General features: G+C 41.6%; 2 protein-coding genes across 7 annotated transcripts in view; one reads left to right on the top strand and one right to left on the bottom strand.

The window, feature by feature from the left end:
• Positions 1–1318: 1318 nt before the first annotated feature.
• Positions 1319–9065, top strand: LOC127004432 (COMM domain-containing protein 5-like). Of its 3 annotated transcripts, none has more exons than XM_050872123.1 (6): positions 1319–1478; positions 3952–4121; positions 5710–5810; positions 6709–6818; positions 6991–7137; positions 7442–9065. In XM_050872123.1, exons 2-6 carry the CDS (start codon positions 4013–4015, stop codon positions 7611–7613), a joined length of 639 nt encoding a protein of 212 aa, XP_050728080.1. In that variant the 5' UTR covers positions 1319–1478; positions 3952–4012; the 3' UTR covers positions 7614–9065. The 3 variants fall into 3 exon arrangements, with proteins under 3 accessions (XP_050728080.1, XP_050728079.1, XP_050728078.1); XM_050872122.1 differs by lacking the exon at positions 1319–1478 and adding an exon at positions 1488–1749; XM_050872121.1 differs by lacking the exon at positions 1319–1478 and adding an exon at positions 1489–1766.
• LOC127004429 (uncharacterized) overlaps positions 8782–25413 on the bottom strand; it is a 43339-nt gene continuing 26707 nt past the window's right edge. For all 4 annotated transcript variants that reach the window (XM_050872112.1, XM_050872113.1, XM_050872110.1 and 1 more), the window contains exons 20-25: positions 25000–25182; positions 21766–21873; positions 20635–20746; positions 15700–15931; positions 11715–11902; positions 8782–11362 (exon numbers count right to left, since the gene is read on the bottom strand). In XM_050872112.1, coding sequence (XP_050728069.1) covers positions 11115–11362; positions 11715–11902; positions 15700–15931; positions 20635–20746; positions 21766–21873; positions 25000–25182 — 1071 coding nt within the window. In that variant the 3' untranslated portion in view covers positions 8782–11114. The remainder of the gene's footprint in view (positions 11363–11714; positions 11903–15699; positions 15932–20634; positions 20747–21765; positions 21874–24999; positions 25183–25413) is intronic.

Genomic DNA, 25413 nt, shown 5'->3' with positions numbered 1-25413 from the left:
TGACGGACAAACTCACATTTAAAGCTTTGAGAAGGTGAACGTAGGGGGCATTACTGGCGGCCTTCTGCCCTCCCTCACACGCTCCTCCTTCCCCGCCCCGCACGCTGCTCTCCACGGCTCCCCGGTGGCTCTGCTGGGTCCTGCGGCGTGCCTGGGGCGTGGCCGGACCGGTGCCGTGAGGATAAGCAGGATTGCAGACCCGTGGAGGGGCGAAAATGGAGGATGAATAATGGCTGGCTCACTCCCTTTCTGGCCGTCAGGGCGCGCGAGCACAACATGGCGCCGCGGCCCCCGCCTCCCCCTCACCTGCCTGCAAATTAGTTTCTCAATTTCTTCATTCTCCTCCTCCAACTCTGGTATAGCTCTTTATGAGATATACCCTAGTAAATAGTATATAACAAGTAACATGCCTTATTGACGTACCCGACATCGACGTGGTTCTTACGATATTGCGCACGATTAATTTACTTGTATGCAGTTCATTGATTAAAACAATCATATAGGGAGGGCTAAAATTTACTTAACATGATCGACCTTCATCATAGCGCCTCCGTGGTGTAGTGGTTACCGCGCCTAACTGCGATTCGGCGGGCCCGGGTTCGATAAACTAGGGCCATAATTTATAGCGGGGTGGGGGGGTTTTCTATATGAGCCTCAAAATGCTCCTAAAAGTGCTTATAATATTTAAAAATAATCCCCAACCCTTGCACATGCTCGCTTTGCTCGCCTAATGAACCTGTGATGCCCTCCATGCAGCCCCCTCTCAAAAAAAAAAATGATGAGCCTGAGGTCAGTCGGCGCGCAGCCCACCCAGTACGTGTTCATCCTCTCCAGATGGTCGATAAACGGGTACAGATGAACTATGCACTTATCATCGGTTATGCCGGCCCTGTTTCGGGATAACGGGATCTTACCAAATTACCACCACACATATATACGCTCGAAAGCTGATCGAGGTGACGGAGAGGAGCGCCGACGCAACGCTCAGCTATAACGTCTCTTCAGCCATACTATAACTTATATCGTTCCATATTTTTATGCTACGGAATAGGTTTTCGAATAATAGGCTAAATTGACAGCTGATTCTTTTTTCTTATATATATAAAGTTTTAGACCTCGATCGCATGTGGTGTGGTACGTTACCAGATTATCGTACACTGCATTTATCACTCTCAAACCAGACCCAAAACTGTCGTATATCCACACAAAACTTATTCGACTCCATGCTTTTTATTAAGCACTTAAATCTAACAAAATCATAACACCACACAAAAGCCCGTACGTGTGCTCCCCCATTCAAGGAGGGAGCAATCCTTAAACAACAACAACAACACTTCCATTCATCCATGAGTAGGCTCGTAAATTGTTCACCACCGAACAGAGAGTAGTTTCTGTTGAGTAAAGTGTCCTGTAAGAAGACTAATTACCACCTGCAAGCCCGCACCACCTCCAGATGCTCCATGAACTGATTTAAAACGGTCAGAGGACGAAAAAGAAGGCGGGTGGGCGTGGCGGGGCGTGTTGACCGATCAGCTGAGCGCCACAACAACACGGGTCGGATACTCTCGCTTATATATATACTAGTGTTCATTTTTCGCCTTATTGAAATATACACCAGACTGATATATTGACAGCTATCTGATTACCAAGAGAAAATACCTGAGTGGTGTTTTGGCCTATCTTGGGCGTCAAAATAGGACAGGTGAACCGCCCCCCGCCCGCAGTGATACCCGGCAGACCCAGCAGACGGTAATTATGGGGCAGAGGTACGTGGTTGCAAGCCCGCTGAAAGGTTTAAGTACTCCACTCTCATAATAATCTCAGAACTCACTGCAACTCAAGACCCTAGCCCAGCCTGACACATAGGGTCACTTCGACAGTCCAACACGGAGTCATTGTCAGCGCCCAAACTTAACTATGTACAGCACAATGATCCGTTATTTCTGCTCGATACTAAAGAGATTTCCTGTGTGGTTTCCTAAAATTTTTCCTTTTTATATAACGCCAAACACTACAGAAGATATTTTCGTAGTGTTTTGTGTTTGGTTGGGGAGCTTACAGATTTACTGTATTGGACTATAAAGCTGGCCCAAACTGTCTTGAGGTGGCATTGGTGCAGCATAGTAAAGATCTGCGTCGTGTTGTCACGCTGCTCTGGCTACCAAGTTACCTAGCCTAACCTGAATAAATATTACAATTTCACCCAGTGAGTAATCTATCAATCTCAGGTGGCCCAGGGAATGCACCAGTTTGCTAAGTTTCTTCTAAGTATGTAATTCATGATGGTCTGATCATGTGCTGGACTTGCAATCCTTAGTTATTATCAGTAGCTATTATCCTTCCTGACTGAGCTTTGAGCTGTGGTGATGGACCTACGGGTAGGGCCGGAACTTCAGATCACATATACACCATGGAGGTGGGACATAACTCCTGACTGACAGCCAGTACTCATTCACTTCTGGGTGGACAGGAAACACGGATTATAGGAGACCATCTGTCTTCACTTACATGGGAATCAAACCTGAGTCCTTTTGTTTGTGTGGTGAGCATGTTAACCTCTGCACTACCAAGCTTCATATGTGTGTGTGTGTGTGTGTGTGTGTAATATACCGGATCAACTGAAGAATTGCCCCCCCTAGAGTTCCCAATTGAAGATTCGCCCCACCAACTCTGCCCAACTGAAGAATCGGCCCCCCAACTAGAAATATCAGAAATTAATATATTATTTTTGGTTTATGCCTTTCGTTTGGCATCTCCACGCATAACCATCATTACACTTGGCATGGTTAGTCCAGTTCATCGCATTTTCACAATTGCCACACTTCACTTCATTTCTTAAAAGTCGATGTTGTCATACCTACCAAGCTATTGTGGTGTCTTGCAGTAAGATTTTGCGTTAAAGACCATAAGTTTGTTTATAAAAAAACGTAAGACTTAACAGGTATGGTTCTGACGGACTCAAGCAGGGTGCACGAGGTACCTCCTCCTCCCCCCCACACACACACTAACTGTAACAGTAACTGTTACTCAGCACGCTCACATGAATTTAAATATGGCGCGTATGATATATTTCAAATTGTTTAAAACAAACATATTAAAAAAAACAAAAACATCGCAAGCGGAGAAAAAACGTAAGATTTTCAACTTATGCTGTAAGACTTGAAAATCACCGAAATTATGTAAGACACGCAAAAAATGTAAGACTTGACAGGTATGTGTTGTTTAAGCCACAGGCAAAGGATCCTTAGTCAGCAGAGGGAGCACGACAGACTTGAATGTATCACGGGCCATGTCAAACTACAGACTGAATACATGAACCCAGTGGTGCTAAAACTGATCACAAGTTGGGGCAGGTTCGTCAAAAATGTTAAGGTGAGGTCAGGTCAACTGCTGAGGTTTTGATCCCTTGATGTCAGGTCTACCGGTGAGGTTTCGTCAGGTTAGTCAAAAATGTTAAGGTGAGGTCAGGTCAACTGCTGAGGTTTTGATCCCCTGATGGCAGGTCTACCGGTGAGGTTTTGGACGCCCGCTGTAGTCCTGTCATCAACTGAAGAATTGCCCAACTGAAGAATCGCCCCACCAGAGCGGTCTGGGAGGGCAATTGTTCAATTGATCCAATATACCTAATGGAGCTATGGTCTGAACACATGCTGGAGTCACTGTCACCTGCCAGTATCCTTCCAGTGATAATTTGGAGCTTATTAGCCAATCTATGGGCTCAGCTCAGCCTTCCCCCATGCTCAAGTGAAAACCGGCTCCTTGTGAGCAGAAAACCTTTTGGCGTGAGCAAGGCATGGACCTTAGCCTGATGGGTTGGCAAAGCTATCCACTGCACTACATAAGCAGTGTGTGTGTGTGTGTGTGTGTGTGTGTGTGTTCTCACATAATATTATATTTGATCATGCCCATTCTTTCACTTTATCTTCATCCCAGCTCACTTCATTTCCACAGGTGGCAGTGCCTTGAAGAAGGAAGCTAGGAGAAAAATAGGAAGAAGGGAATCATAGCAGTCATGGAGAGCCAGAGCAATGTGTTCCCAGCTCGAATACCTCCTGAGGTCAAGAGCTTGGTCAAGGCCACACGCACCATGGATAAAGCTTTCTTCAGGCGACTCATCAAACGTGTGTCCCTTTGATGCCTTTAGTTGATTTTTTTTCTTTTCAAAACAATAATATTGTATATAACTACTGCAAAACCACCTAGAAAGACTTAATTTGGACTATACGGTGTAATTTTCGTCACCTCATTACTTAAAAAAATTAAAAACATCAACTATTGGGTTATGAGGAAAATGTTTCTCACATCAAAAATACTACTATGTGCAACAAGTCAAATAAGCCTTCAAGGAACATGAGAAACAGATATCTATTCATATATCGCAGATGATTTCCGTGGCAAACATTTTGAAAATATTGCTGGATAATATCAACCTTCCCCAGCTCCTGTAAACCAGAGCAGATATAGGATTTTGCAGGGCAAGCATTTTGATGATCATGTAAGTCTTAGCCTTCCCCTGCTGATGTTCTTTGATACAAGCCTCATGCAACAGGTCAGTATCAAAGAACATAAGGAGGGGAAGGTTGAGGCTCACCATGATCATGAAAATGCTTGCCCTACAAAATCCTATATTTGCTGCGGTTTACAGGAGCTGTAGACACACTGACAGAGCACATGTACTTTAACATAATATTCAGACATGCATGAGTGAGCTGACATACATGGCTGGTGGCTGAGTGGTTAGCGTGCGGGCCCCGCATTCACTGTGTGATGGACGACGCAGTTTAGAATCCGCCACTACCACCTGAGATTTTTCAGTCACTGCCGAGTGGCTTAAGACTACCCACATGCTGTCCTGAAGACCACCCATCAACCCGGACTCTAGAGGAAACTGTCCAAGTGAATCAAGAACGAGCTCCGGGGGGCAGCATGAGTCAAGAAAAGATGGCGCCACTATAAAACACTTGCCTGCACCACAACAAGCTGGGGCAGACTACCATCCAGGCCCCTCAAGAAAGCCTACTGGCACTATAGGCTGGCATTAAAAAAAAAAAAAAAAATATATATATATATATATATATATATATATATATATATATATATATATATATATATATATATATATATATATATATATACCTATCACAAAGAACATTAGCCAGGGAAGCCTGGGACTTATCAGTCATCAAACTGCTTGTCATGCAAATGGCAGCTCTATTTTCTGAAGATATTAATAATACTAACATGCCAATGGAACTGGACCCTCAAAATTATACATGAGACCCCCAAGTTTTATCTTGGAATCCCCATACAAAAGTGCCCACATCACATGAAAAGTTTTTGACTGCAACATTAAATTGAAAACTTGAACTAAACTACTGATTTTTTTAGCATGATATATAGAAGACAACTTTAGGACTATAACTATTAGTTAGTTTAAAAGCAAATCAGTCATTAACACCTTCAACTAGATATTATCTAAAGTAGTTCAGCTTGGGAATTGTTTGATATTAACTAATTACTCTTAGGTTTAGACCATACCACCCATATTGAACCCTATAGTTCAATCTGGATAGTATGGTCTAAACCTGAGAGTAATTAGCTGATATCAGTATCAATACACATATATTGTTTGCTTTATGTGCAGCCTCTGTATAGCCAGATTGCAGGTTTGGGAATGTTTACCTCACACAGTGTCATTGTCCCTGACAGTTGCATTGGGGTACCTGCATGGTGGGGAAGGAGCAGGCCAGGAGGCAGCGATGGATCAACTGTGTGTCTTGAGTCAGGCCACCACAGAGGAGCAGGTCATGGTGAGTATAGCAGTGAGCAGGAAGAGGGATTACAAAAAGAATCTTATATAATGCGAAATGATAATATATACATACAAGCTATAGTATTTGTAAAAGAAATGAGAATCCAGTCATCAAGGATGATGTTGATCGGATGAAACTTAATATTGAGATGGTTATGGGTGTGGTGGGTGTAATCGATTACTTCAATTCCTGTTTGAAAAAAATATTGTAGTTGATTATTTTTTCAGTAATTGAATCCTTGAAATGGTTACTTTACTAACCTTACTTTTTATTTTACTGAGGTTTTACTTAGCTTTTGAACAATGAATAGTTTTTTTTAATTAGAAGTCTAAATTAGAGAAAGAAGTAGCTAATGAAAAGAAAAAAAAAGTGACTTAGAAAACTGAGAAACAGAATCACTAAGGGGCACCTGGGGTGGCACAAGTTTGTACAGGCACTGCAGTAATGGCAACGGGTAGTAGGTACTGGGTTGGAACAGTAAGGAGAGGCATTGAAAAACATACCCATCTCAGAATCCAGTAATCATAAAGTTAATCAATTACTTTTTGCCAAAGTAATCAGTAATCACCCACCACTAGTGGTGCGAGCCCATTACACTCCTAGGTGAACTGCCTCATAGCTATGAGCTTCTGTCCTAGCCTGGTGCTGACCATCAGGTGGTAGAACCACACATAAATGTCAGTTTTAAAATTTATGAATGGAAACATGAGTAGATTGCTAAGACTCACAGCAATTTTGTATCACTTATCATTATAAAAGTTGATTGTTACTGAAATAATTTTTGATTAATGCTGCTAAATATATAGTTGAACATAGATTTAACTGTAATAGAATATAATTACTTGGTATTCTAATTCTCTTCCCATAACTAGAGTAAAACCTCCCACTCCCTCAGGGTGTATGTGTCCAGTACACTGGTGTGGTGAGTTTGCTGAAGGCTGTTTTGAGGCTTAGCACTGTCACCACCCGCCAGGACGCCCTAGTTGCTGACCTCACAAGCCTTGGGTGAGTCATGGAATGGATCATAAGAGCTGCCAAAACCAGTATCTTTGTGGGTCTCATTTTAATAAATTTAGTTTCATTGATAAAAAGAAAAGGGCCAGCCAAATGCTTCCTTCAGAAACAGAAGTATAAAGAGGAGAAAGTAATAACAACATAAGAAGGGCTTTACTTTCAGACTGCCTGGTGAGTTTGCAGTAGATGTGGGTAGAGTGGCGTTTGGGGCTGCCCGTCCAGACATTGATAGGCAGCTGGTGGCCAACACTCCTTCCCTGCCAACTCTCGCCCACTTGAGCTGGAGGGTTGATGTCACCATCTCTACCAGGTGAGTGACAACTGTGCCTTGACAGACAAGGCAAGTAACAAATTTTACAGAATGCACGATCACCACCTTATCTTTGTAATGAGAGATAAGTTAACATACTTGAGTCCAGAACTTTACAGAAGCCAGAGGCAAATCTGTCAGAGTAAGACATATCCATTAGTAATGCCAAATGGGTTAAATATTACCTTATTTCAAAACAAAACTTACTTCTTTGCCCTTAGATTCTTGTGAAGGAACTGTTGTCTTATATGCAATTTAGCCCTCCATTTGAGGCACAAAACTAAGCAACACTCTTGACCCCCAGTTGGCTGTCACGAGTGCTGGAACCACTGGTGGTGGTGAGGATGGAGACAAGCACTGGTGCCTCCCACATTTTTCAGATCCCCATAAATAAGTTTCATCTACTGAGGTTCACAGTGGCCAGCCTTCTGCATCAAATGGGTACCCTGCAGGCTGCCTCCATATGCAAAAAGTAGTGATGTTGACATTGCTTGTGGTTCTTGGGGAAGAGGGATGTTATGAGTGATGATGACCACTTTCTCCTATGAAATTTGTGTTGGATGTTCACAGGTGCTACTTCTGTTGCATTTCCCCTAAATTAGAATTGAGGTTTTTGTATTTTTCGTAGCAAGTCTGGTTTTCTTCTGGTCAGTTAGTTCTGGTAACAGTGATGATTATGTCTATCTACAACTATCTGTTCCTTTATGGAATCTTCCTTTAATGGGGTAGCCACAGCAGAGGCATCTCTTAACTTCCCCTGTTTGTGCACTCTCAGCACACTTATTGCCTCGCCTGCCAACTCTCTCTGCAATGTCCACTATTGATACATTTCACTAGAGTTCTCTCCCTCGGTCTTGCCCTCATATACTCTTCTCAGTTATCCTCATTCCTTCTTATCACATGTTCAGACCACCTCAGAGCACCACACTTCACCCACTCAACCACCACACAATCCACTCCCATAACAGACTTATTTTTACAAGGGAGGCAGCTCAAGGCAAAAAGGATAAAAAAAGCCTGCTGTGGTGCTTTCATTTCTTTCTCCATCCCATCTTGACACACCACATACACCTAATATAGCTCACTTCCATTGCATTTATTCATGATTGAAGTGCTACATTCCACATTTATGTCTCTTGAAGCATATGACAGAGGTTGGAGGATAGCACTAGTTCTTATTCTCTTCTTAAACTCCATGTTTACATTTATTTCATAACCCTCCAAAGCGTCTGTTACCTGTCTGCTTTTCACTGCTCTCTCCCTCCATACTTACATAGAACTGTCCTGAATGTATAACTCAGTTACTTCCTTCACTCCCAATCAAAGCTAACACTGTACTCTGTATGGTTTTGCAAGCTAAATAGCCTGCCCACTTGCCCTTTCAAATATCATAACCTTACTCTTGCCAATATTTGATTTCAACTCTTTCCCCATACAAAGATGATAATGATGTAATGAATATTGTGGGTGACCTCACTGATGTTGGTAGTTGTGGTAGTAATGGTTGTGTCAGCAACACTGGTAGTAATAGTAGTAATATACATTTGTGATGGTCAAGTGGTTCTAACAAACAGCTGTGGAATTTCTACTACCAATTATTAAGACACCCTGCTTTTGAGTTTGTGATAAAAAAAATTTACAGTAGAAAAAAAAAAGTTTATTCAGGAGCATCATAAATTTGTAACAATATGTGGAATGGTTACAGCAGATCCACTTTAGACCCCAAATACATTTGCAATTTGATTTCCTCCTGTTTATTTAAACATTTTCATGGTCTGGATGTGACTTATGTACAGGGTTGGAGCAGACAGTTATGAATCCAGTGACAAACTGCTTGCAATTTACACTGTTCAAAGTGTAGTGCTAGCCTTACACTGGCTAGTTGTACAGTTTTTTTTTAACTGAAGACTAATAAAATGTACATTGTACATACTAATATTTACCCATCTATTGCTCTGACATTCTGTTCATTCCTGGAGCTTCCCATGGTTGTATATTAACTTAACACAACCTCATTGTTGTCAGGTATTTCGGCCACATTGACCTTTTATATTCCTTTACCATCAATAGCAAAAAACGGTTATTCACACAAGTATCCCTGCTGCATACAAGCTGTTCTTTTGTTTATAAAAAAAAAGTTGCATATAAAATCACTAGTATAAAATGTACATTTCTACACATTCCAGAATAAAATTACGATAAATGTAGTTTTTCCATTGCCTGGTGAAGATCACATGAAATATGATAAACTGATACATTGAAGAAAATAAAAATTATGTTGGTCCTGTCTTCAGCCATCTGAATATTGTCTTCAAGTATCTTTCAAACACATACCACAATAAGATCAGTCACAGCTTTCAGGGGGCATTAAAATTTCACAATTTGCTGAGCCATATCCACTAGATAAATGTCAAGCAGTCTCAATAAAGTAGTAAATTTATGATTAACGTAGCATAACACTGCATGGAGCATAAATAAAATGGCATAGAGGCCTGGAAGGGCAGATGAGGGGATGAATTAGCTGAACAATCTGTCCAGAGTTTGAGCTGCCACATCAACTTTAGGAACTTATGGATAGTAGTTAGCCACCATACCATAAACTAATTACTGTGACATAGTGAGTGGGATGTGACGTGATACTTGTGTCTATAAATAATAGGTGTTGTCAGGCCACCAACCTGGGTCATGTAGTCAATGGCACATCAATTATAATGTTCACCCTTATCATCATATATACAGTCATCACTTTCACAATCTTGAACTTTCCCTATCAAAAATTTGATCAGTTAAATGATCTGCCTGGGATTGGTCGTACATGATGACTATGCCTGACAGTGGTGATACAATAACATGATCATTGCAGTGGTGGTGCGACCATGTGAATACACCACACACCAGGGACCGTTCCCTATCTCCAATTCACTTAATCACTAGCAGCAGTTGTACCCATTCATATGTTTTCCTGTGTTTTGCTAGCCACAAAGTGTTGTATTTGATATCTTCTTATTGTTACAGTAAAAATGGCATCTAGGTATAGTGGAAGTGAGTCTACCAGTGCCAAGGGCAAAATAAAAAAATCCTAATGTTGTGGAAGTGAAGCTGGACATTCTAAACCACCATCATGAAGAATGGCAGCAGGTGGCAGCCTTTATTTCATTATGTTTTTATGTTCTTTAACCTTTTCATCTGAATATTTATCTTGTGTTGACACACTTTCATTTTAGATTGGCTAGGAATGCATCCCCATTAAATTTATGTTATAATACTATTGGTGTTTGATAATTTTTTAAGGAACAATCCAGTCTTATAACGAGGAAGACCTGTTACTGTTAATGGACTTGACCAGTGTGAGCACTGAGTAGGCATCACACCAGACTGACTGGTTACTGGCATATTTTAAAATCGTAACACTGAAGTTAGACAACAATAAGCTTATAATGACTTGGTTATGTTTGAAAAATGTTGTCAGATAAAAAAATATGACAATGTATTCATTAGTATGTATAAGAGTTTAATTCAGGTCTATAAAATATATCAGCTACTTTACCCTAAGGCTACAACACACCTTCATCTTCAGTTCTGCGGGATGAAAATGGATTATTTACGATGAATGTAAATCATAAGAAGACCAGCTGCTACTTGCTATTACACCAGTAATTGATCAACTGCACACAATCACACAAACAAATACAAAAGAACCTACACACCAGTGCTACAATGACCAACTTAAGCACTAAAAGTGGGCATACAAACAAACACACACACCTTTTGGGCGGCTTACAAAATTAAGCCAATTAGGAGCTTGGCTCACAAAAACATCCATCTCTGACCAATAAACCTTTCACATACCAGAGCCAGACTGAACATCATTTTCTTCACAGAATAGCATACAAACAGATGCTATAGGGAAAGGACATGATAAAATTTGAGAGAGAGAGAGAGAGAAAGAGAGAAGAGGGGGGGGTGCATAAGTGAGTTTATGTTTCATCTACATCCATGGACACACTCATAAAGTGCGTCATGTCAAGAGTGGGTGGCTGGAGGGAAGTATCAGGGAGTACCAAGGGAGTATCAGGTATGACAGACGCCAGGGTGCCAATGGTGTCAAAGCTGAGTGACGCCAGACTCAGCATGCTGTTGGTCAAATCGCCCTGATACACCATTGCATCAGACACTGATGGGTAGGCTGACTTCCTTCCGCCTTCACATGTCATCAGGTGTCGTGCTGGTGAGAAGGGGCAAAAAGGTGTTGGTTACTGGGGACAACTTCATTCTCTCCTCTACAAATCTGATCACCACTTCTGGTATCTTTCCCTTGAAAAGTGCATCATTTTATTTTATTATTTTTTATTTTCTTAGTGTGTGTGTGTAATAATAATAATAATAATGATATTAAAACAGTAAATGGTTTATTCATTTGTAGGCAGCCATAAGGCTGAAAATACACAAAATACAATACAATGAGTTTCATGTGATGAGTAATGGGGGAAGTGGGGAAGGGTGGTGTGTGTGTGTGTGTGTGTGTGTGTGTGTGTGTTAGCACAGGTAATTAAGCACCTCTAGAAGGGACAGCTTACCTAGATGGTTGCCACTGCGCGAGCTGAAGCCACAGATGCAGAAGAGGGGCTTTGGGAGGATGATGGGATGCCCTATCTTGTACTTCTTCTTCTTGGTGCGTCCCTGAGGGTGGAATCCCTCTGCATGCCGGGTGATCATGTAGCGGCAGCATGTGGAGTAGCTGCAGCGTGTGCACTTCATGTACGATCTGCAGCCACGAAGAAAATTACCAGATATTAAATTTATCAAATTTTATTCTGCAATACTGACTTACCACTTCTCCCCTATTAAACTTATCCACTTCTTTTTGCAACTCACTCTCTCTTTAAGTTATCAGTGTCATCTGCAAGCAAACTTGTTACTAAAGGTAGTTCCACACCATTCATTGTCAATAATACACTGGTGCATCCTATACAAATGTCACTCTCACATACCCATGATGTGCATATCAAGGAACCATGAGGATATCACATGCCTGTTGCACTCTTACAAAAGTCAGCTCCTCAGGAGACTTCAAAGTACTAACCCAACTTGTAGTCATGTAGGAAAATAAAAATGGTGGGAAGAAACTTTTTCCACCCCTTTCATAAACCCCTCTGTTAACTCGTGAAGCATCAGAGACGTAAGATACGTCAGCCACTTTCAGACATTAGAGCGTCGGAGATGTACAAGATACGTTGCCCTCCTTCCATCGTTTTCCTGATAAATTACTTCCTCAAAACGTCTCCATATACTGCTCTCATACATTACACGCACTCTATATACTGCCTTCTCAACCCTGCTAACAAGAATGTCAGCTTTTTTTCCCCTTTTATTAGTTTTCAGTTTTGTAGCAGTGTCTGCTCCATTTTTTTTGTGGTAGCTGCCGTATGTCGCTTCGACCCCACTAATATGAAGACGGTCTAATTTATATTACTTACTCTCCCCATTTCTAGTGTTTTTTGGTGCGAGTTGTGTTGTGGTTGTGAAATCTTGTGCGATATGAATTATGATATGCCTTTCGTTTTGTCATATGGAAAACAAATACATATTACTCAAAAAATATTCGCACTCTGAAAGCCAACACTCACAGAATATCTGGTGGTTGCCATTGATTTGACTTTTAGACACAAACACACACACATTTTCTCTCTCTCTCTCTCTCTCTCTCTCTCTCTCTCTCTCTCACACACACACACACACACACACACATGCACATTCTCCACCCAGACAGCTGGAAAAAAAAAAAAAAAAAAAAAAAAATCATACAGGAAAGGTCTTTTCTCGTGACTATAATTTCTTGAAGTTAAAATATGAAATGTTGTTTTCCTCTCAACACAGTAACTATGTTAGGCATGTCCCCAACTCATTGCTCAAAGCGTGAGAAAAAGAGGAAGCGAAAAAACTATATACACTCAACCCTCGATTTGCCGGACTAAAAGGGGGGAAGGCTTGTCCGGGAATGGCAAATGTCCGGCAATGGAAAATGTCCGGGGGTCTACCCCCTTGCCGGACTTTACCCTATATATGTCCGGGAAACACAACCCACCCCCGGACTACACCTCGCATAGCTGTCCTATACTGTCCTGTTTTTGGGTGGCATCGTTGTGAAGAAGAGGTGTATCCATGACAAGCACGTAAGCACAACACTAGACTTGTGTACAGTCCAGTACTAGCTGCCATCTAGTGCCCGATTTGCGAACTTTGTCTGGCGCGGTAGTTTGAAATCGACTTGTCCCGGACTCTTGTCCGGCAAATCCGAAATCCGGCAAATGGAGGTCCGGCAAATCGAGGGTTGAGTGTACACAAGGTTTCGCAGAGGTGCTAACTTTAGCGTGGAATATCTTGTGCGCCATAATAGCACTTCCAGTCAGTTCTGGGCGCAATGACTGTCATTTCCATTCCTTTCACATCATTAACCCCACAGAGCCGCAAAAGTTTTTCTCAGGTGATCTCCCACGACGCAAAAGTCATCGAAAAACACACTTTGAAACTGAGAAAAAGTCATAAAAGATGTTTTATAGAAAATTTTCTGGCCCACCCTGCTGTGAAATCCGTTTCTTTCTAGGTTGTCGCATTTGGCTGGAATTCCATGATTCCCGAAAAATTCCAACTTTTTTAACTGGTGCGATGTACAGAAAAAAATATTGAAGAAAAGTTGCTCATTTTATCACAACGGAGTCTGAAAAATATAATTTATAATATCTGACGAGGAAATTTACTGCCTACAGAGCCAAAGTGGTGGTGAAACTCAAAAAAAAAATTTTTTGTTTTTCATTCCAGAATGAATCTCATTGAATAAAAGTTGTAGAAAATCATCCGTATAACTCAACTGTGAAATCAGATTATGATTTGGAGTGACTCTTTGATGGAACTCCATGATTCCCGAAAAATTTCAACTTTTTACTGGTGCAACGTACTGGAAAATTTATTGAATAAATGTTGCTCATTTTATCACAATGGAGTCTGAAAAATATAGTTTATAATCTTTGACCAAGAAATTCACTGCCTACAGAGAGCCAAAGTAGCAGTGAAACTCGAACAAATATTTTTTTTTAGTTTTTCATTCTGGAATGACTGTTGACTGTTGACTGTTGTAGAAAATCATCCGTATAACTCGACTGTGAAATCAGATTATGATTTGGACTGACCCTTTGGCTGGAATTCCATGATTCCCCCAAAATCCAACTTCCGCTTCCCACTCTTTTGAACACTCCTGTGAACAAGATATTGGTTCATCTAGAGTCTAGACCATAAGGTAAATCAGTGGAGGTGTCACTTAGGATCGACATGTACATAGTTATGTGCACCATTCAATTTACAGAAAGCTTCTTGTTTTCTGGCGCTGGCCCACGTTAGAAAAAATTATATGACGCCAGCGTCACAGTCGTCGTTAAGGGGTTAACCCATGGGCTTCGGCTATGGGAAAGCTGAGAAGTAGCCAAGAAACGGCAAAATTACACTGCATTTTGAGACTAAGAAAAGAGCATGGAACGTACATCAGAGTACTCCTCTCATAACCATAAAGCTGTTAAAAATATTTACTTTTACTCAAACTCCATTCTTTTTGGGTGGTGTTCATTACAAAATAAACAGTCTTGTGATGCGTGGCATCTAGCCGAGAGTCGCTTGTTGTCTACTTTAGAGAATTTGACAAGTGATTACTGTGTGGATAGCTAATTCAGTCTGCCATGACCTTACAGCACCGCCTATGACAAAAAAGCCCATCTCAAGATCACTCACCCACCACTGTGACCTAGGGCACGTATGGTGGGTTGCTCTATGCCACCACCGCCTACAATTAGCTCAAATTATGGGTTTTATGATGAGCCCTTTTTAGGGTCCACCGTACCACAGCCACGACTTGTGAAAGCCCAGAGAAGGGTCTGCCGACGTTATCGGGTTAAAGACTGGTTTCGCCAAGAAAAAAAATCCAAGATGTGGCCGGCGAAATCACAAGGTGTCATATTTGCCGACGCTATACGGGTTAATGATAACATGAGAAGGGATGTGATGTGACCACATGAGTGAGGCAGGATTTTCCCCCAAAAAATGTAGCACCGGTGGAGTGTCTTCGATGCCAGCAAATATGGCAATTAGGGAAAACAAAGAAAACATAAAACATACATGCACACAAACACACTTCATCACCACATTTCAAGTTTTCAACTGTTACAGCATTTGTACCTAGGGCTTTGCCCACCCTTAACCTTTCCAGTGCTTTCCTTACCTTTCCTTTCTATAAATGGCCCTGTCCCCACTTATCCTTTACTGCCTCATTGTACATGTATGCCATTCCTCTCAATCTCCTCAACTCATGTTGTTTCACCTCACTTTGATTCTACTGTTTTCTAAAACATTGTTTTTAATTCTTTAAACTTTGTGTCCTTATAAATATTGAGAGCAAAATTTATATATGTTTCACCTAATGAATCAACTGACAGGTTACTTGAGAAAGAGAAGAAGAACTATTACTTAACATAACTATCTCATGATCCATGCAATGCATGAACAAGTAATACATACTTAAAGTGGTCACTTAGGGATAATTTGGAGAAACATTCTAGACATCTGTGATCCTCTGGGTCAGGGATCTCCATCTTCAAGTCATGCCACTGCAGGGTGGAGGAGAGGGCCACCGGTGGGGCAAGGGATTGGGAGCTGCTTTTGGGACTTCCTGCGGGAGACTGGCGCTTGATCCAAGGCCGGAACATGAGGCGGGTCTTCTGACCAGCCGGGATCTTGAATCGTTGCAAGCCTGGAAACACCCAAAGACCAAGATAAGTCATGTAGGATCACCATCATGATAATATCATGAAAGCACGTCAATAGACAGTCTTTTACATTAGTGGAACAGACTACTTTGCACAACTTTAAGGCACGCGACTACGGGGGTCCTCCAGCGCATATGGTACGTCCACTAGCTTTGAAATGTTAGTACGTTGTTTGTAAGTGTAAATGTATGATATTCTGTGAATTTCATGAAATTTGGGTAAAGTTTAGGGGGGACTCAAACAAAGCATACTTTTCTTTTTTTTTCTTTCACACTTTATTTTTCAGTTGATCGGTTTGGGAAAAAAAAAAAAAAAAAAAAAAAAAATGAAAACTTTGTTTACGTATCTACATTTTGCATTTATAAAATTTTGATTTTTTGTTTTGTCTTCGGAAAAAAAAAAAAAAAAAAAAAAAAATTGCAATTGTTTTTTCACTTGTAATTTTCTCCACTCTCCCGTTTTCTTTTTACGTTTTGAAATTTTATAAATACAAAAAATTGTCCTTTAGTTGTATTTTAACTGATACCTAACAAAAGTCAGTCAGATATTTTACCGATTTCGTGAAATGTTTTGAAGTGTAAGAACCACTTTTTGAGTTATTGGCTCCCTAAGGATTTTTTTTCATTTCATCCATGTCTTGCCATTTGTATTTGATCTGATTGGCATGAAATTTTCACATATGATTGTGTATACCTTGTTGACTTACTGGAGAATAATAAGGCATCTGGTCCCCCTTTATAAAAAAAAGTATTAATCAATCAAAGGTGAGGGCGTCAGAAGGTCAAGGTGTTCCCACACGACTGTACAGAGCAATTCTGTCTCTCGAAGTGTTTTTAGAGAAAGCGACACGATGATGAAAGTTTTGCTTGTAATCAGGCTCAGGGTTCACACCTCTGTGAAGAATCTGTTGTCAGAGCTGTAGTGATGTCTCATGTGGCAATGTAGCTGATTCTGCAGTTGGTGGTGATGTAGGTGGTGATGGAGTAGGTGGTGACGAAGCAGGTGGTGGTGGAGAAGGGCGTGATGAGGTACTTGGTGGTGTAGGGAGTGGCGAAACAGATGGTGGTGAAGCAGTGGTGGTGGTGGTGGTGGTGAGAGGCACATAGTGAGAGTGAGCGGGGCAGCATCACGACTCGCTTCATAAGCTTCTACGTTGCTCTCTTGCTTGTTTTCTGAGTCTTGACCGCTCCATCATAGACTTCACAATCTCTTGACGGGAAACGGGGCGCGGGGCCGATTCGCAGGGGGCCGATTTTCAAAAATTTAAAATTTAAATATTTTCAAAACCAAAGCAGCTAGCGACCTGAAACTAAAACAGGCACCTCCCTTAGGCATATATGAGTCTCCATGAGCAGCGGTATCAAAAAATTCAAAGTCGTTCCCTAATAAAATCCCGATTAATTTTTTTTTATATAAGTATAACAAATCTTAAAAAGGCTATAAAATCCTCAGATTTTACGCTAGATGCACAAACATCACCAAATGCAGAGATAATCACTTATATTTTCAGAATCAATAGCAATATTTAGCATATCTTATAAGTTTTTGCCCGAAATAGCTACTTATTTTTTTTTTATTTAGTGCAATTTTTTACGTAAGTTTTTAACATCTAATAAATCACTTAATTTTCACATTAGAAACTTAATACTTGAGGAAAGCATGCAGAAACATCTTAATTTTACTCAACAAAAGCTAAATATTCATTTTCTATATACAATCACAACTTATTTTGGTTGAATTCGATGTCACTATTGCCGCAGCACGTATTTCCGGCTATCTGGCACTCGTCCATGACCACTAACTTTAGCATTTTGGCATATGACTTGTTTGCCCCGGTCATTTTCCTGGACTTGTAAACGTCACTGTTCATCGCCGTCCTTCCTGCCCTCCTCGATACTGCTCCTCTTCCTGACGGACGGCTGCTGCAAGGCCTTGTTATTACTCGCTTCTGACGTCACGTTCATGGAGAAATTAGCACGAAACAGTTGAAGAGGGACCTGCTGATGTGCGGCAAGATGGTGTTGGCCAGGTTGTGCCCCTCCTGGCACCTGTACCCCTGCAAGGTCGGGTCTGAGGCCGCCAGGAACTCCAGGAGGTGCCTGAACCCGTCCCTGTGGCGCATGGCAAGGGAGAGGAACCTCAACCTGCGCTCCTTCTTGTCCTCCCTGCACATCAGGGAGTCCCACAGCGACATCCCGAAGGACGCCATGTGGGCCATTGGGAGAGATGGCCGCTTCAGGACCGCCTGCCCGTCTCCAGCTCTCCCTGTCGACCAGCTCGACCAGGGCGTCGAACATCACAGAGGGCGGGTCGCCCCTCTCAAGCTCCATGGTAATCTTCATCTCCTCCTGCTGGGCAAGCTCCTGCTTGCAGCACTCGGCCACAGAGGAGTTGGCCTGGACCTTCCTGGCCAGGTAGCCGGCGTAGTTGCCGACCGCGGCGAGGAGCAACTCGTCCGTCGGCGGGTCCGGCTGGTCGCCGCCAGCTCCCTGGCAAGCTGGGCCAAGATCACCTCGTCGCCCTCCTTCTCCTCTGCCTTGGCCCGGTCCAGGTCGGCCTGCACGTCCCCGGGAAGAACCCACGAGCTTCAGCAAATGCAGGCGCTGGGCCAACCTGTTGCTCACCATGAAGTTCTGCACGCCGTCCAGTTGGCGCCGCACATGGTGCGGCGCTTTAAAGAGTGCTCAGTCGGGTCAGAGTTGGCCTTCCCATGCACACATACTGACCTCGTGGGGACGTAGTGAACAGCCCCTCACTACCACACTGCACTGAACACACCACTGCACTGCACACAACACTGAGTCACTGCACTGATGGCGTGTACGGCTCCTCCACAGTTTACTCCACGGGTGTGGCGTCCTCATATCTTGTGTCTCCTCCGTCACTTCCACTCGATCCACTGCCTTCTGTGTCTTCTTGTATCGTCCTCTGGATCCTTGCAGTTGTGGGGAAGGGTACAGAGACGATGAATAACTGTAGGTCCTTTACTTTGAGAGTAAACAGAGGCAGGACAGCGATAATCCTTTACAGAGGGGAAGTGCCCAGCTGACTGCGTGCCTAAGGCGAGTTAGGCGACGCGGGAACTGAGCTGAGTTGCCATGTAGGCACTAACTAAACGTACATTTCTTGTTTCCTAATACGTAAAACTGTGGACTTCACTATCCTACAGTTATCATTCATTTTACGTAAAGATTTCAACCTAAAGTTACGCAAATTTGCCATTTTTTACACAACGTTTTCAAAGTGCACGCATGGTGCTATTTTATATAAGTTACCTTGAATCCTCGACCAAATCACTCTAGAGACACTCCTGCCTGCTTGTATGCACTAAAACTTGAAGATTTCGTCCTGTTTCCACTTAAATTCGGAGTAAGAACGCAGAGTGTGTTTGAGTTGTCGCAGTGAAAGTCGCCATAACAATCGGCCCCTTACGCGAAGCCAGCGCGCCAAGACTGAAGAGATTTCCCGTCAACTAGTTGTGAAGTCTATGGCTCCATCTTGCTCCATAAGCCCTCTTGATGTTGATGACTCTCTTTCTGGTCGCCTTGTGCTTGTACATCATTTGTAAGGACATTTTTTGGCTGGAGTGCAGAGGAAAATATTGAGCACCCTCCCCGTCAATGTCTGGGTCGGGACTGGTGTCCGAGCATCTCAAGTGATTCACACCCTCCGGGACGAGAGAGGGATGACAGATGACAAAATGTACGGAGAAAAAAATATTCTAATGTGAATTTTACATACATTCAAGCACTGAATGATACTGCGTGTGTTGGTACGCATGTCCAGCTATAATGCAACAGTGTGGGACATTTAAAAATGGCCTCCAGCAAAAAGGGGTTTTAATTTTACAAAAACAAACCTCACCACCTGGCTAAATTAAGAGAGAGAGAGAGAGAGAGAGAGAGAGAGAGAGAGAGAGAGAGAGAGAGAGAGAGAGAGAGAGAGAGAGAGAGAGAGAGAGAGAGAGAGAGAGAGAGAGAGAGAGAGAGAGAGAGAGAGAGAGAGTGTGTGTGTGTGTGTGTGTGTGTGTGTGTGTGAGTGTGTGTGAGTGTGTGTGAGTGTGTGTGTGTGTGAGTGTGTGTGTGTGTGTGTGTGTGTGTGTGTGTGTGTGTGGGGTGCTTCCACGCAACGCTTCATGGCCACGAGAAAATGCGCAATATTTTCGGCTGTCTTAACTTTTTTATTATTATTAGGAGAGAAGTTTTATTACGCCACCATATATACTAGATGAATATAGAATTATTGGAAAGAAGAAAGACACCATTTCCACCTCTTTTAAATGCCTAAATTTTCCCTGTGCACAGCATCCAGAGATATATATCGCCACCCGTACTCTAAGGGTTAAATACACAATTATGTTCTTACCAGAAATTTGAAAACTACTAATTGAACCCAATGCCACATGAAAACAAGTGATGGAACACTATAGTTAAGACAACGAATTGCACATCATAAACAAATACTAGGAGTCTCGTCTCTCTAGAGTCGAGACTCAATCTCATATGCTTTGTCCCTTCATAAGAACTTCCTCCAAGGAAGTGGCCATGGCAAGTCTCCAATTTTTCCTGTTATGGCACCCCTCTCCACATGTTCAATCTCTTGCCAGCCAAATCTCTCTTCAATGCTCATCCACCCTGGAAGAAGAGGAGGAGGAGAAGGGATTACAGCAGCTGAGGCAGTGGCTCACCTGGGAAGTTGAAACGACTAATATGGTCCTTCCTCTTGTGTTCATCCATGAAGTGCTTGGTGAAGAAGACTAGCTGACACTGCTTACAACGTGTTTGTTGGTGTAGGTGTTTCTGGGTAAGGAAAGAGAGTATCATTAATTTATCAGCTGCATTAGCCATTCACAATCAATACAAACACACATGCATGCAAACATGTCTACTGACAGACTATTACTCGTGCAATCTTGTTGCAATGTATGTAACGTAGGTTTGTGGTAAGTGTAAATTGATTTGATTATTTCCAGAATTAATAACTGTAATAACCCTACCAGCAGTGTGTGTGTGTGTGTGTGTGTGTGTGTGTGTGTGTGGTCCCGTCTCCATATCTATATTTATCCAACTTTTCCTTAACCCGTTCACTATGGCCGGGCCAAAACAGCACCCCGCGCCTTATCCGGGATCGCCGCGCGCGCCAAATTTCAAATGTCACTATTGAATATAAGTTTTCAGCCATAAACTCAACATAATCATCATGCATTATATATGAAAACATGCAGAATTAAATGGTGCACGTAAAGAAACTCACTACGGCTGGGCCAAAACAGTGCACCGTATCTGAGATCGCCGCGCGAGCCAAATTTAAAATGTCGCTATTGAATATAACAAGTTTTCAGCCATACACTCAACACAATCATCATGTATTATATATGAAAACATGCAGAATTAAATGGTGCACACAAGAAACATAAATTAATCGATAATTTTGAGATGTAATCATAACTATAGATAAAATAACTCGCATATTGGCTAAAGCGAGCCAGGGCGCAGTATGTGCATCCACAGATATGGTACGGGGCACGCAAGGATGCAGTATATGTGTCCTCGTGTTGAAGGGGTTAAAGCTTTGCACACTCTCCGCTGTTACTACATCCTCACTATGTGTGTGTGTGTGTGTGTGTGTGTGTGTGTGTTGTGTGTGTGTTGTGTGTGTGTTGTGTGTGTGTGTGTGTGTGGTGTGTGTGTGTGTGTGTGTAATGGCATGTATGTCAGCGTGTGTGAGTGCATGCGTGTGTGTGTGAGTGCATGTGTGTGTGTGAGTGCATATGTGTGTGTGTGTGTGTGTGTGTGTGCATAAAATACTCATGTCTTACCTGCATGTGCTGGTACATCCGCTGTGGGAAGGTGGAGGCAGAGGTTGGAGTTATGGAACTGACAGAAAGGCAAAAGTGGCACTGGACATAAGATGTGTTTTTGTGCTCCTGTGGGATGAAAGAACCATGGTGAGAAGGGAAGAATTACATAAAAAAGGCTGGGTCCTAATGGTAATGTTTGCAAAATGGTGAGGAGAGAAGTAAAAAGGGACAAAAAGACATGGTGATGAGCGAAGTTAAATGAATGAAACAATGCTTGGTGTCCTGTGCGACAGAAGGTGAGAGGAGAAGCAATAAGGAGCAAATGCCACCTCCTGGTGCTCCTGTGGGGAAGAGGAAACAAAGCTGTATTCTTGTACTCTTGTGAAAAAAAGAAAAGGCAGGATGAAGTTAAAATTCATCCAAATACAATACAATATTATGCATGACTTTCATAGATTATGAGAAACTGGTTCAGTTGATAGTGAAATGATAAAATGATACAAGGAGTAGGTCTAGAGTGGGGGAAGATTGATGTGTAAAAAAGACCTTAATACTTTTGCAGTCAGGGAGAAGTTATAGAACTTAGCTTAAATATTTACATTCTTCTTAACCATCCAATGGGGCTGAAAGAGATATAGATGAAGCTAATGATGAATACTAAGATTGCAATAGAGGCAGCACTGAAAATTAGAGAGGCACCTGGAAACAGCAACAGTAAACTAGTAAAGGAAGCAAACTTTCAAAAATAAGCATAAAGATTTGAAATGATGCAATGAGCTGGCAGAACCAATGAAACAAATCAACAAATGGAGAAATGATGATATTCATAATTTCAATGTTAAGAAATAAAGAAAGAAAGAAAGAAAACGAAGAATAGGAGAAGCATGAAAGCAACTGAGAGAATACTAAACCTTGGCAGAAATCAGTTGTTTGCTCTTGAAGATGTGAATGGGAATAATATAGAGGAAGAAGTTAGAGTTCCAGAATAATCTGACACCAAATAGTAAAGTAATCAGGATGGGAAGGAGGAAAAGGATAGTGGTGAGGAGAATGAGGCACTGAACTCTATGTTGCAGGTGTAACCATGTTCAAGTAAAGAAAATTTAGAAAGGAATGAGTCTGGGTAGAGCAGATAGGATTTCTATAGACCTGATCAAATATTCAGGCAATTTCATTCATAAAGAATTCTTGCAGTCAAAGGATTCCTAGAACTGGAAAAATGCCACCATTGCAAAAAGTCATACAAAAAATAAGGTCATAATAAAAATTAAGAAATTATTGGCAGACCAATTTACTCCCTGTAACCTAGAAACTTTTCCCTAAAATAATCACAAACAGAAACATCGAGTGGCCTAAGACTACCCACACGCTGTCCAGAAGACCACCTATCAACCCAGACTCTAGATTCTAAGATCAAAGATGAGCTCTGGGGGGCAGCATGAGCCAATGCAAGATGGCCTCACTCTAAACACTTGCCTGTGCCACAAAAGACTGGGACTCACCATCAGGCCCTATCAAGAAAGCCTACTGCTGCCACAGGCAATAAAAAAAAAAGTAAAAATAAATAAATAAATAAATAAATAAATAAAATGAGCAGAACAAACACTACACTATCCAGTCAAGAGGATATGTTGGATTTTGCAATGGATACTCAACAATTGACCACATCAAAAAAGTTGTAAAAGTTGGCAAGACTTTCATAGATTATGAGAAAGCATTTAATTCAGTTAAAAGTCCAGCAATCACGTAGACACTCATGAGGCAGAGCATAAGTGAGCAATTAATATAGGTGTTTGAAAATATATACAGACAGCACAACTACCATTAAGCTTCGTATGAAAAGCAAGAAAATTCTAATCAAGAAAGTCTTAAGCAAAGTATCACAATATTTTAAAAAAATATTCACTGCCTGCTCTGTAGAGATTTTTATGATATTAGAGTGGGATAACACTGGGCTGGTCAAACCATGTATGGATCTGAAAACTGGACAACCAAAGTAACAGGGCAACTGAGAAATTGTAAAAGCCAATACAGAAAGAGAACTAAATATAGAAGAAATTGGAACATTTGCCAGAGAAGTATAAAGCGCATTAATTTAACCCTTTCGTGCACGATGACGCATTTTGTGTCATCAAGGGTAAAAGGTCCTGGCGCACGACTCGAGACGCGTCATAAATGTTTAAAAAATTGATTAAAAATTAAGTTTTCGGTGAAAGTGTCTCAAATTTGGGAGTGTCATTTGTTGGGATGAGATTCTTAATGGTAACATATGGCAACCTTTCTAAGGAGCATAGCTGAGGAGCACGGAGCGATTTTTAGTTGTTACCCTACTCTGATGGGAGAGGTGTGTCCACTGCCCGCCATCCCTTTAAACCGAATGCGCGTGGGCTCTAGGCAACCCGCACCAGAGATATTCAAGTGTTTTGTGAGTTATATGAGTGTAGTGGTGTGTTATACGTAAAGCGAAGGGGGGAAGATATGGTACTTAGTTACGGCCAGCGAAAGTTGCGTATATTGCGCTGGGAACTTCATTGGCGACGTTACCACACGATACCTACAAGGATTGGTGTAGTTTTGAAGCTGGCATCTTCTTCCATATGAAATTAGCTATATAATGCTATAAAATTTATTTACAAATGATAAAAAACACATTGCAAAATAGTAAAAGAAAATGAGATGGAGCGTCAACTCTGTAGATTTTGAAAAAAAGTTTTCTTGGTGTAACTCGGGAACTAATAGGCATATGAGGGTTTTGAGAATACCATAAGAATCCTCACTAAATTCTGCTTCAAAACATATATTCGGCTAAAAAAGTTGGCTCACAAAATTTCGAGCTAGCGAGTGGGGAAGAGTTGGTACTTAGGATTTATTGTCTACAATATGGAGACTTGAAACGAGTCTTTATTGTTTATTTTCCTCTGTTTTTATTTGCGCATGTTCTAGTACAAGTCTTTATGAAGCCATTGATACCAAATTTATTGAGGTACAATATATCTGTGAGGGTAAAATACATCCGGGAATGTAGAGTATCGCGGCAGCAAAAAAAAAAGCCGGTCGGGCCTGAGAAATGCATGGTGAATGGAACAGAAACTTATTGGAAACTTACGGTGCGCGAGAGGGTTAACAACACCTCAAATTTAGCACAAATCCTTTTAACACAATACCCTTCGGTACCTATTTCACATTTAAGCAAGGGCCTACTGTGCTACTACTACATACTACTAAATGTGCAAAACCTCTACTATTACTCACATTGTTGAAGTGATCGATGAGGCTGTAGAAGATGGAAGTAACAAAATTGCAAACCTCACATCTATACGGCAACTCACTCTCATAGTGCTTCTTGGCCATGTGGTTGACAAGGTTGTACTCACTGCTGAAGCCTTCAGTGCAGATGCGGCACCACAATAACCTTCCATCCAGGTGCATGTGTTTCTGAGGGAGGAAGGCATGCTGTTGTGTTTTTTGAAGGCAAATTAGATTAAAATTTATATGCACACTGATTGTCACAGCAATGAAAGATAATATCAAAGGCATGTCCATAATAGAATGATTTGTATATATTTGGGTATAATGAAGCTATTTTGATCATGTTATAAGATAAAAATTCTCATTAAGTAAATGATTATTCTGCAAGCAAGTATAAACAGTATAGCATAAGACCTG

This window comes from Eriocheir sinensis, chromosome 28 (assembly GCF_024679095.1).
Source record: "Eriocheir sinensis breed Jianghai 21 chromosome 28, ASM2467909v1, whole genome shotgun sequence".
Classification (NCBI taxonomy): Eukaryota; Metazoa; Arthropoda; class Malacostraca; order Decapoda; family Varunidae; genus Eriocheir; species Eriocheir sinensis.
This window is presented reverse-complemented; position numbering and strand designations above follow the sequence as displayed.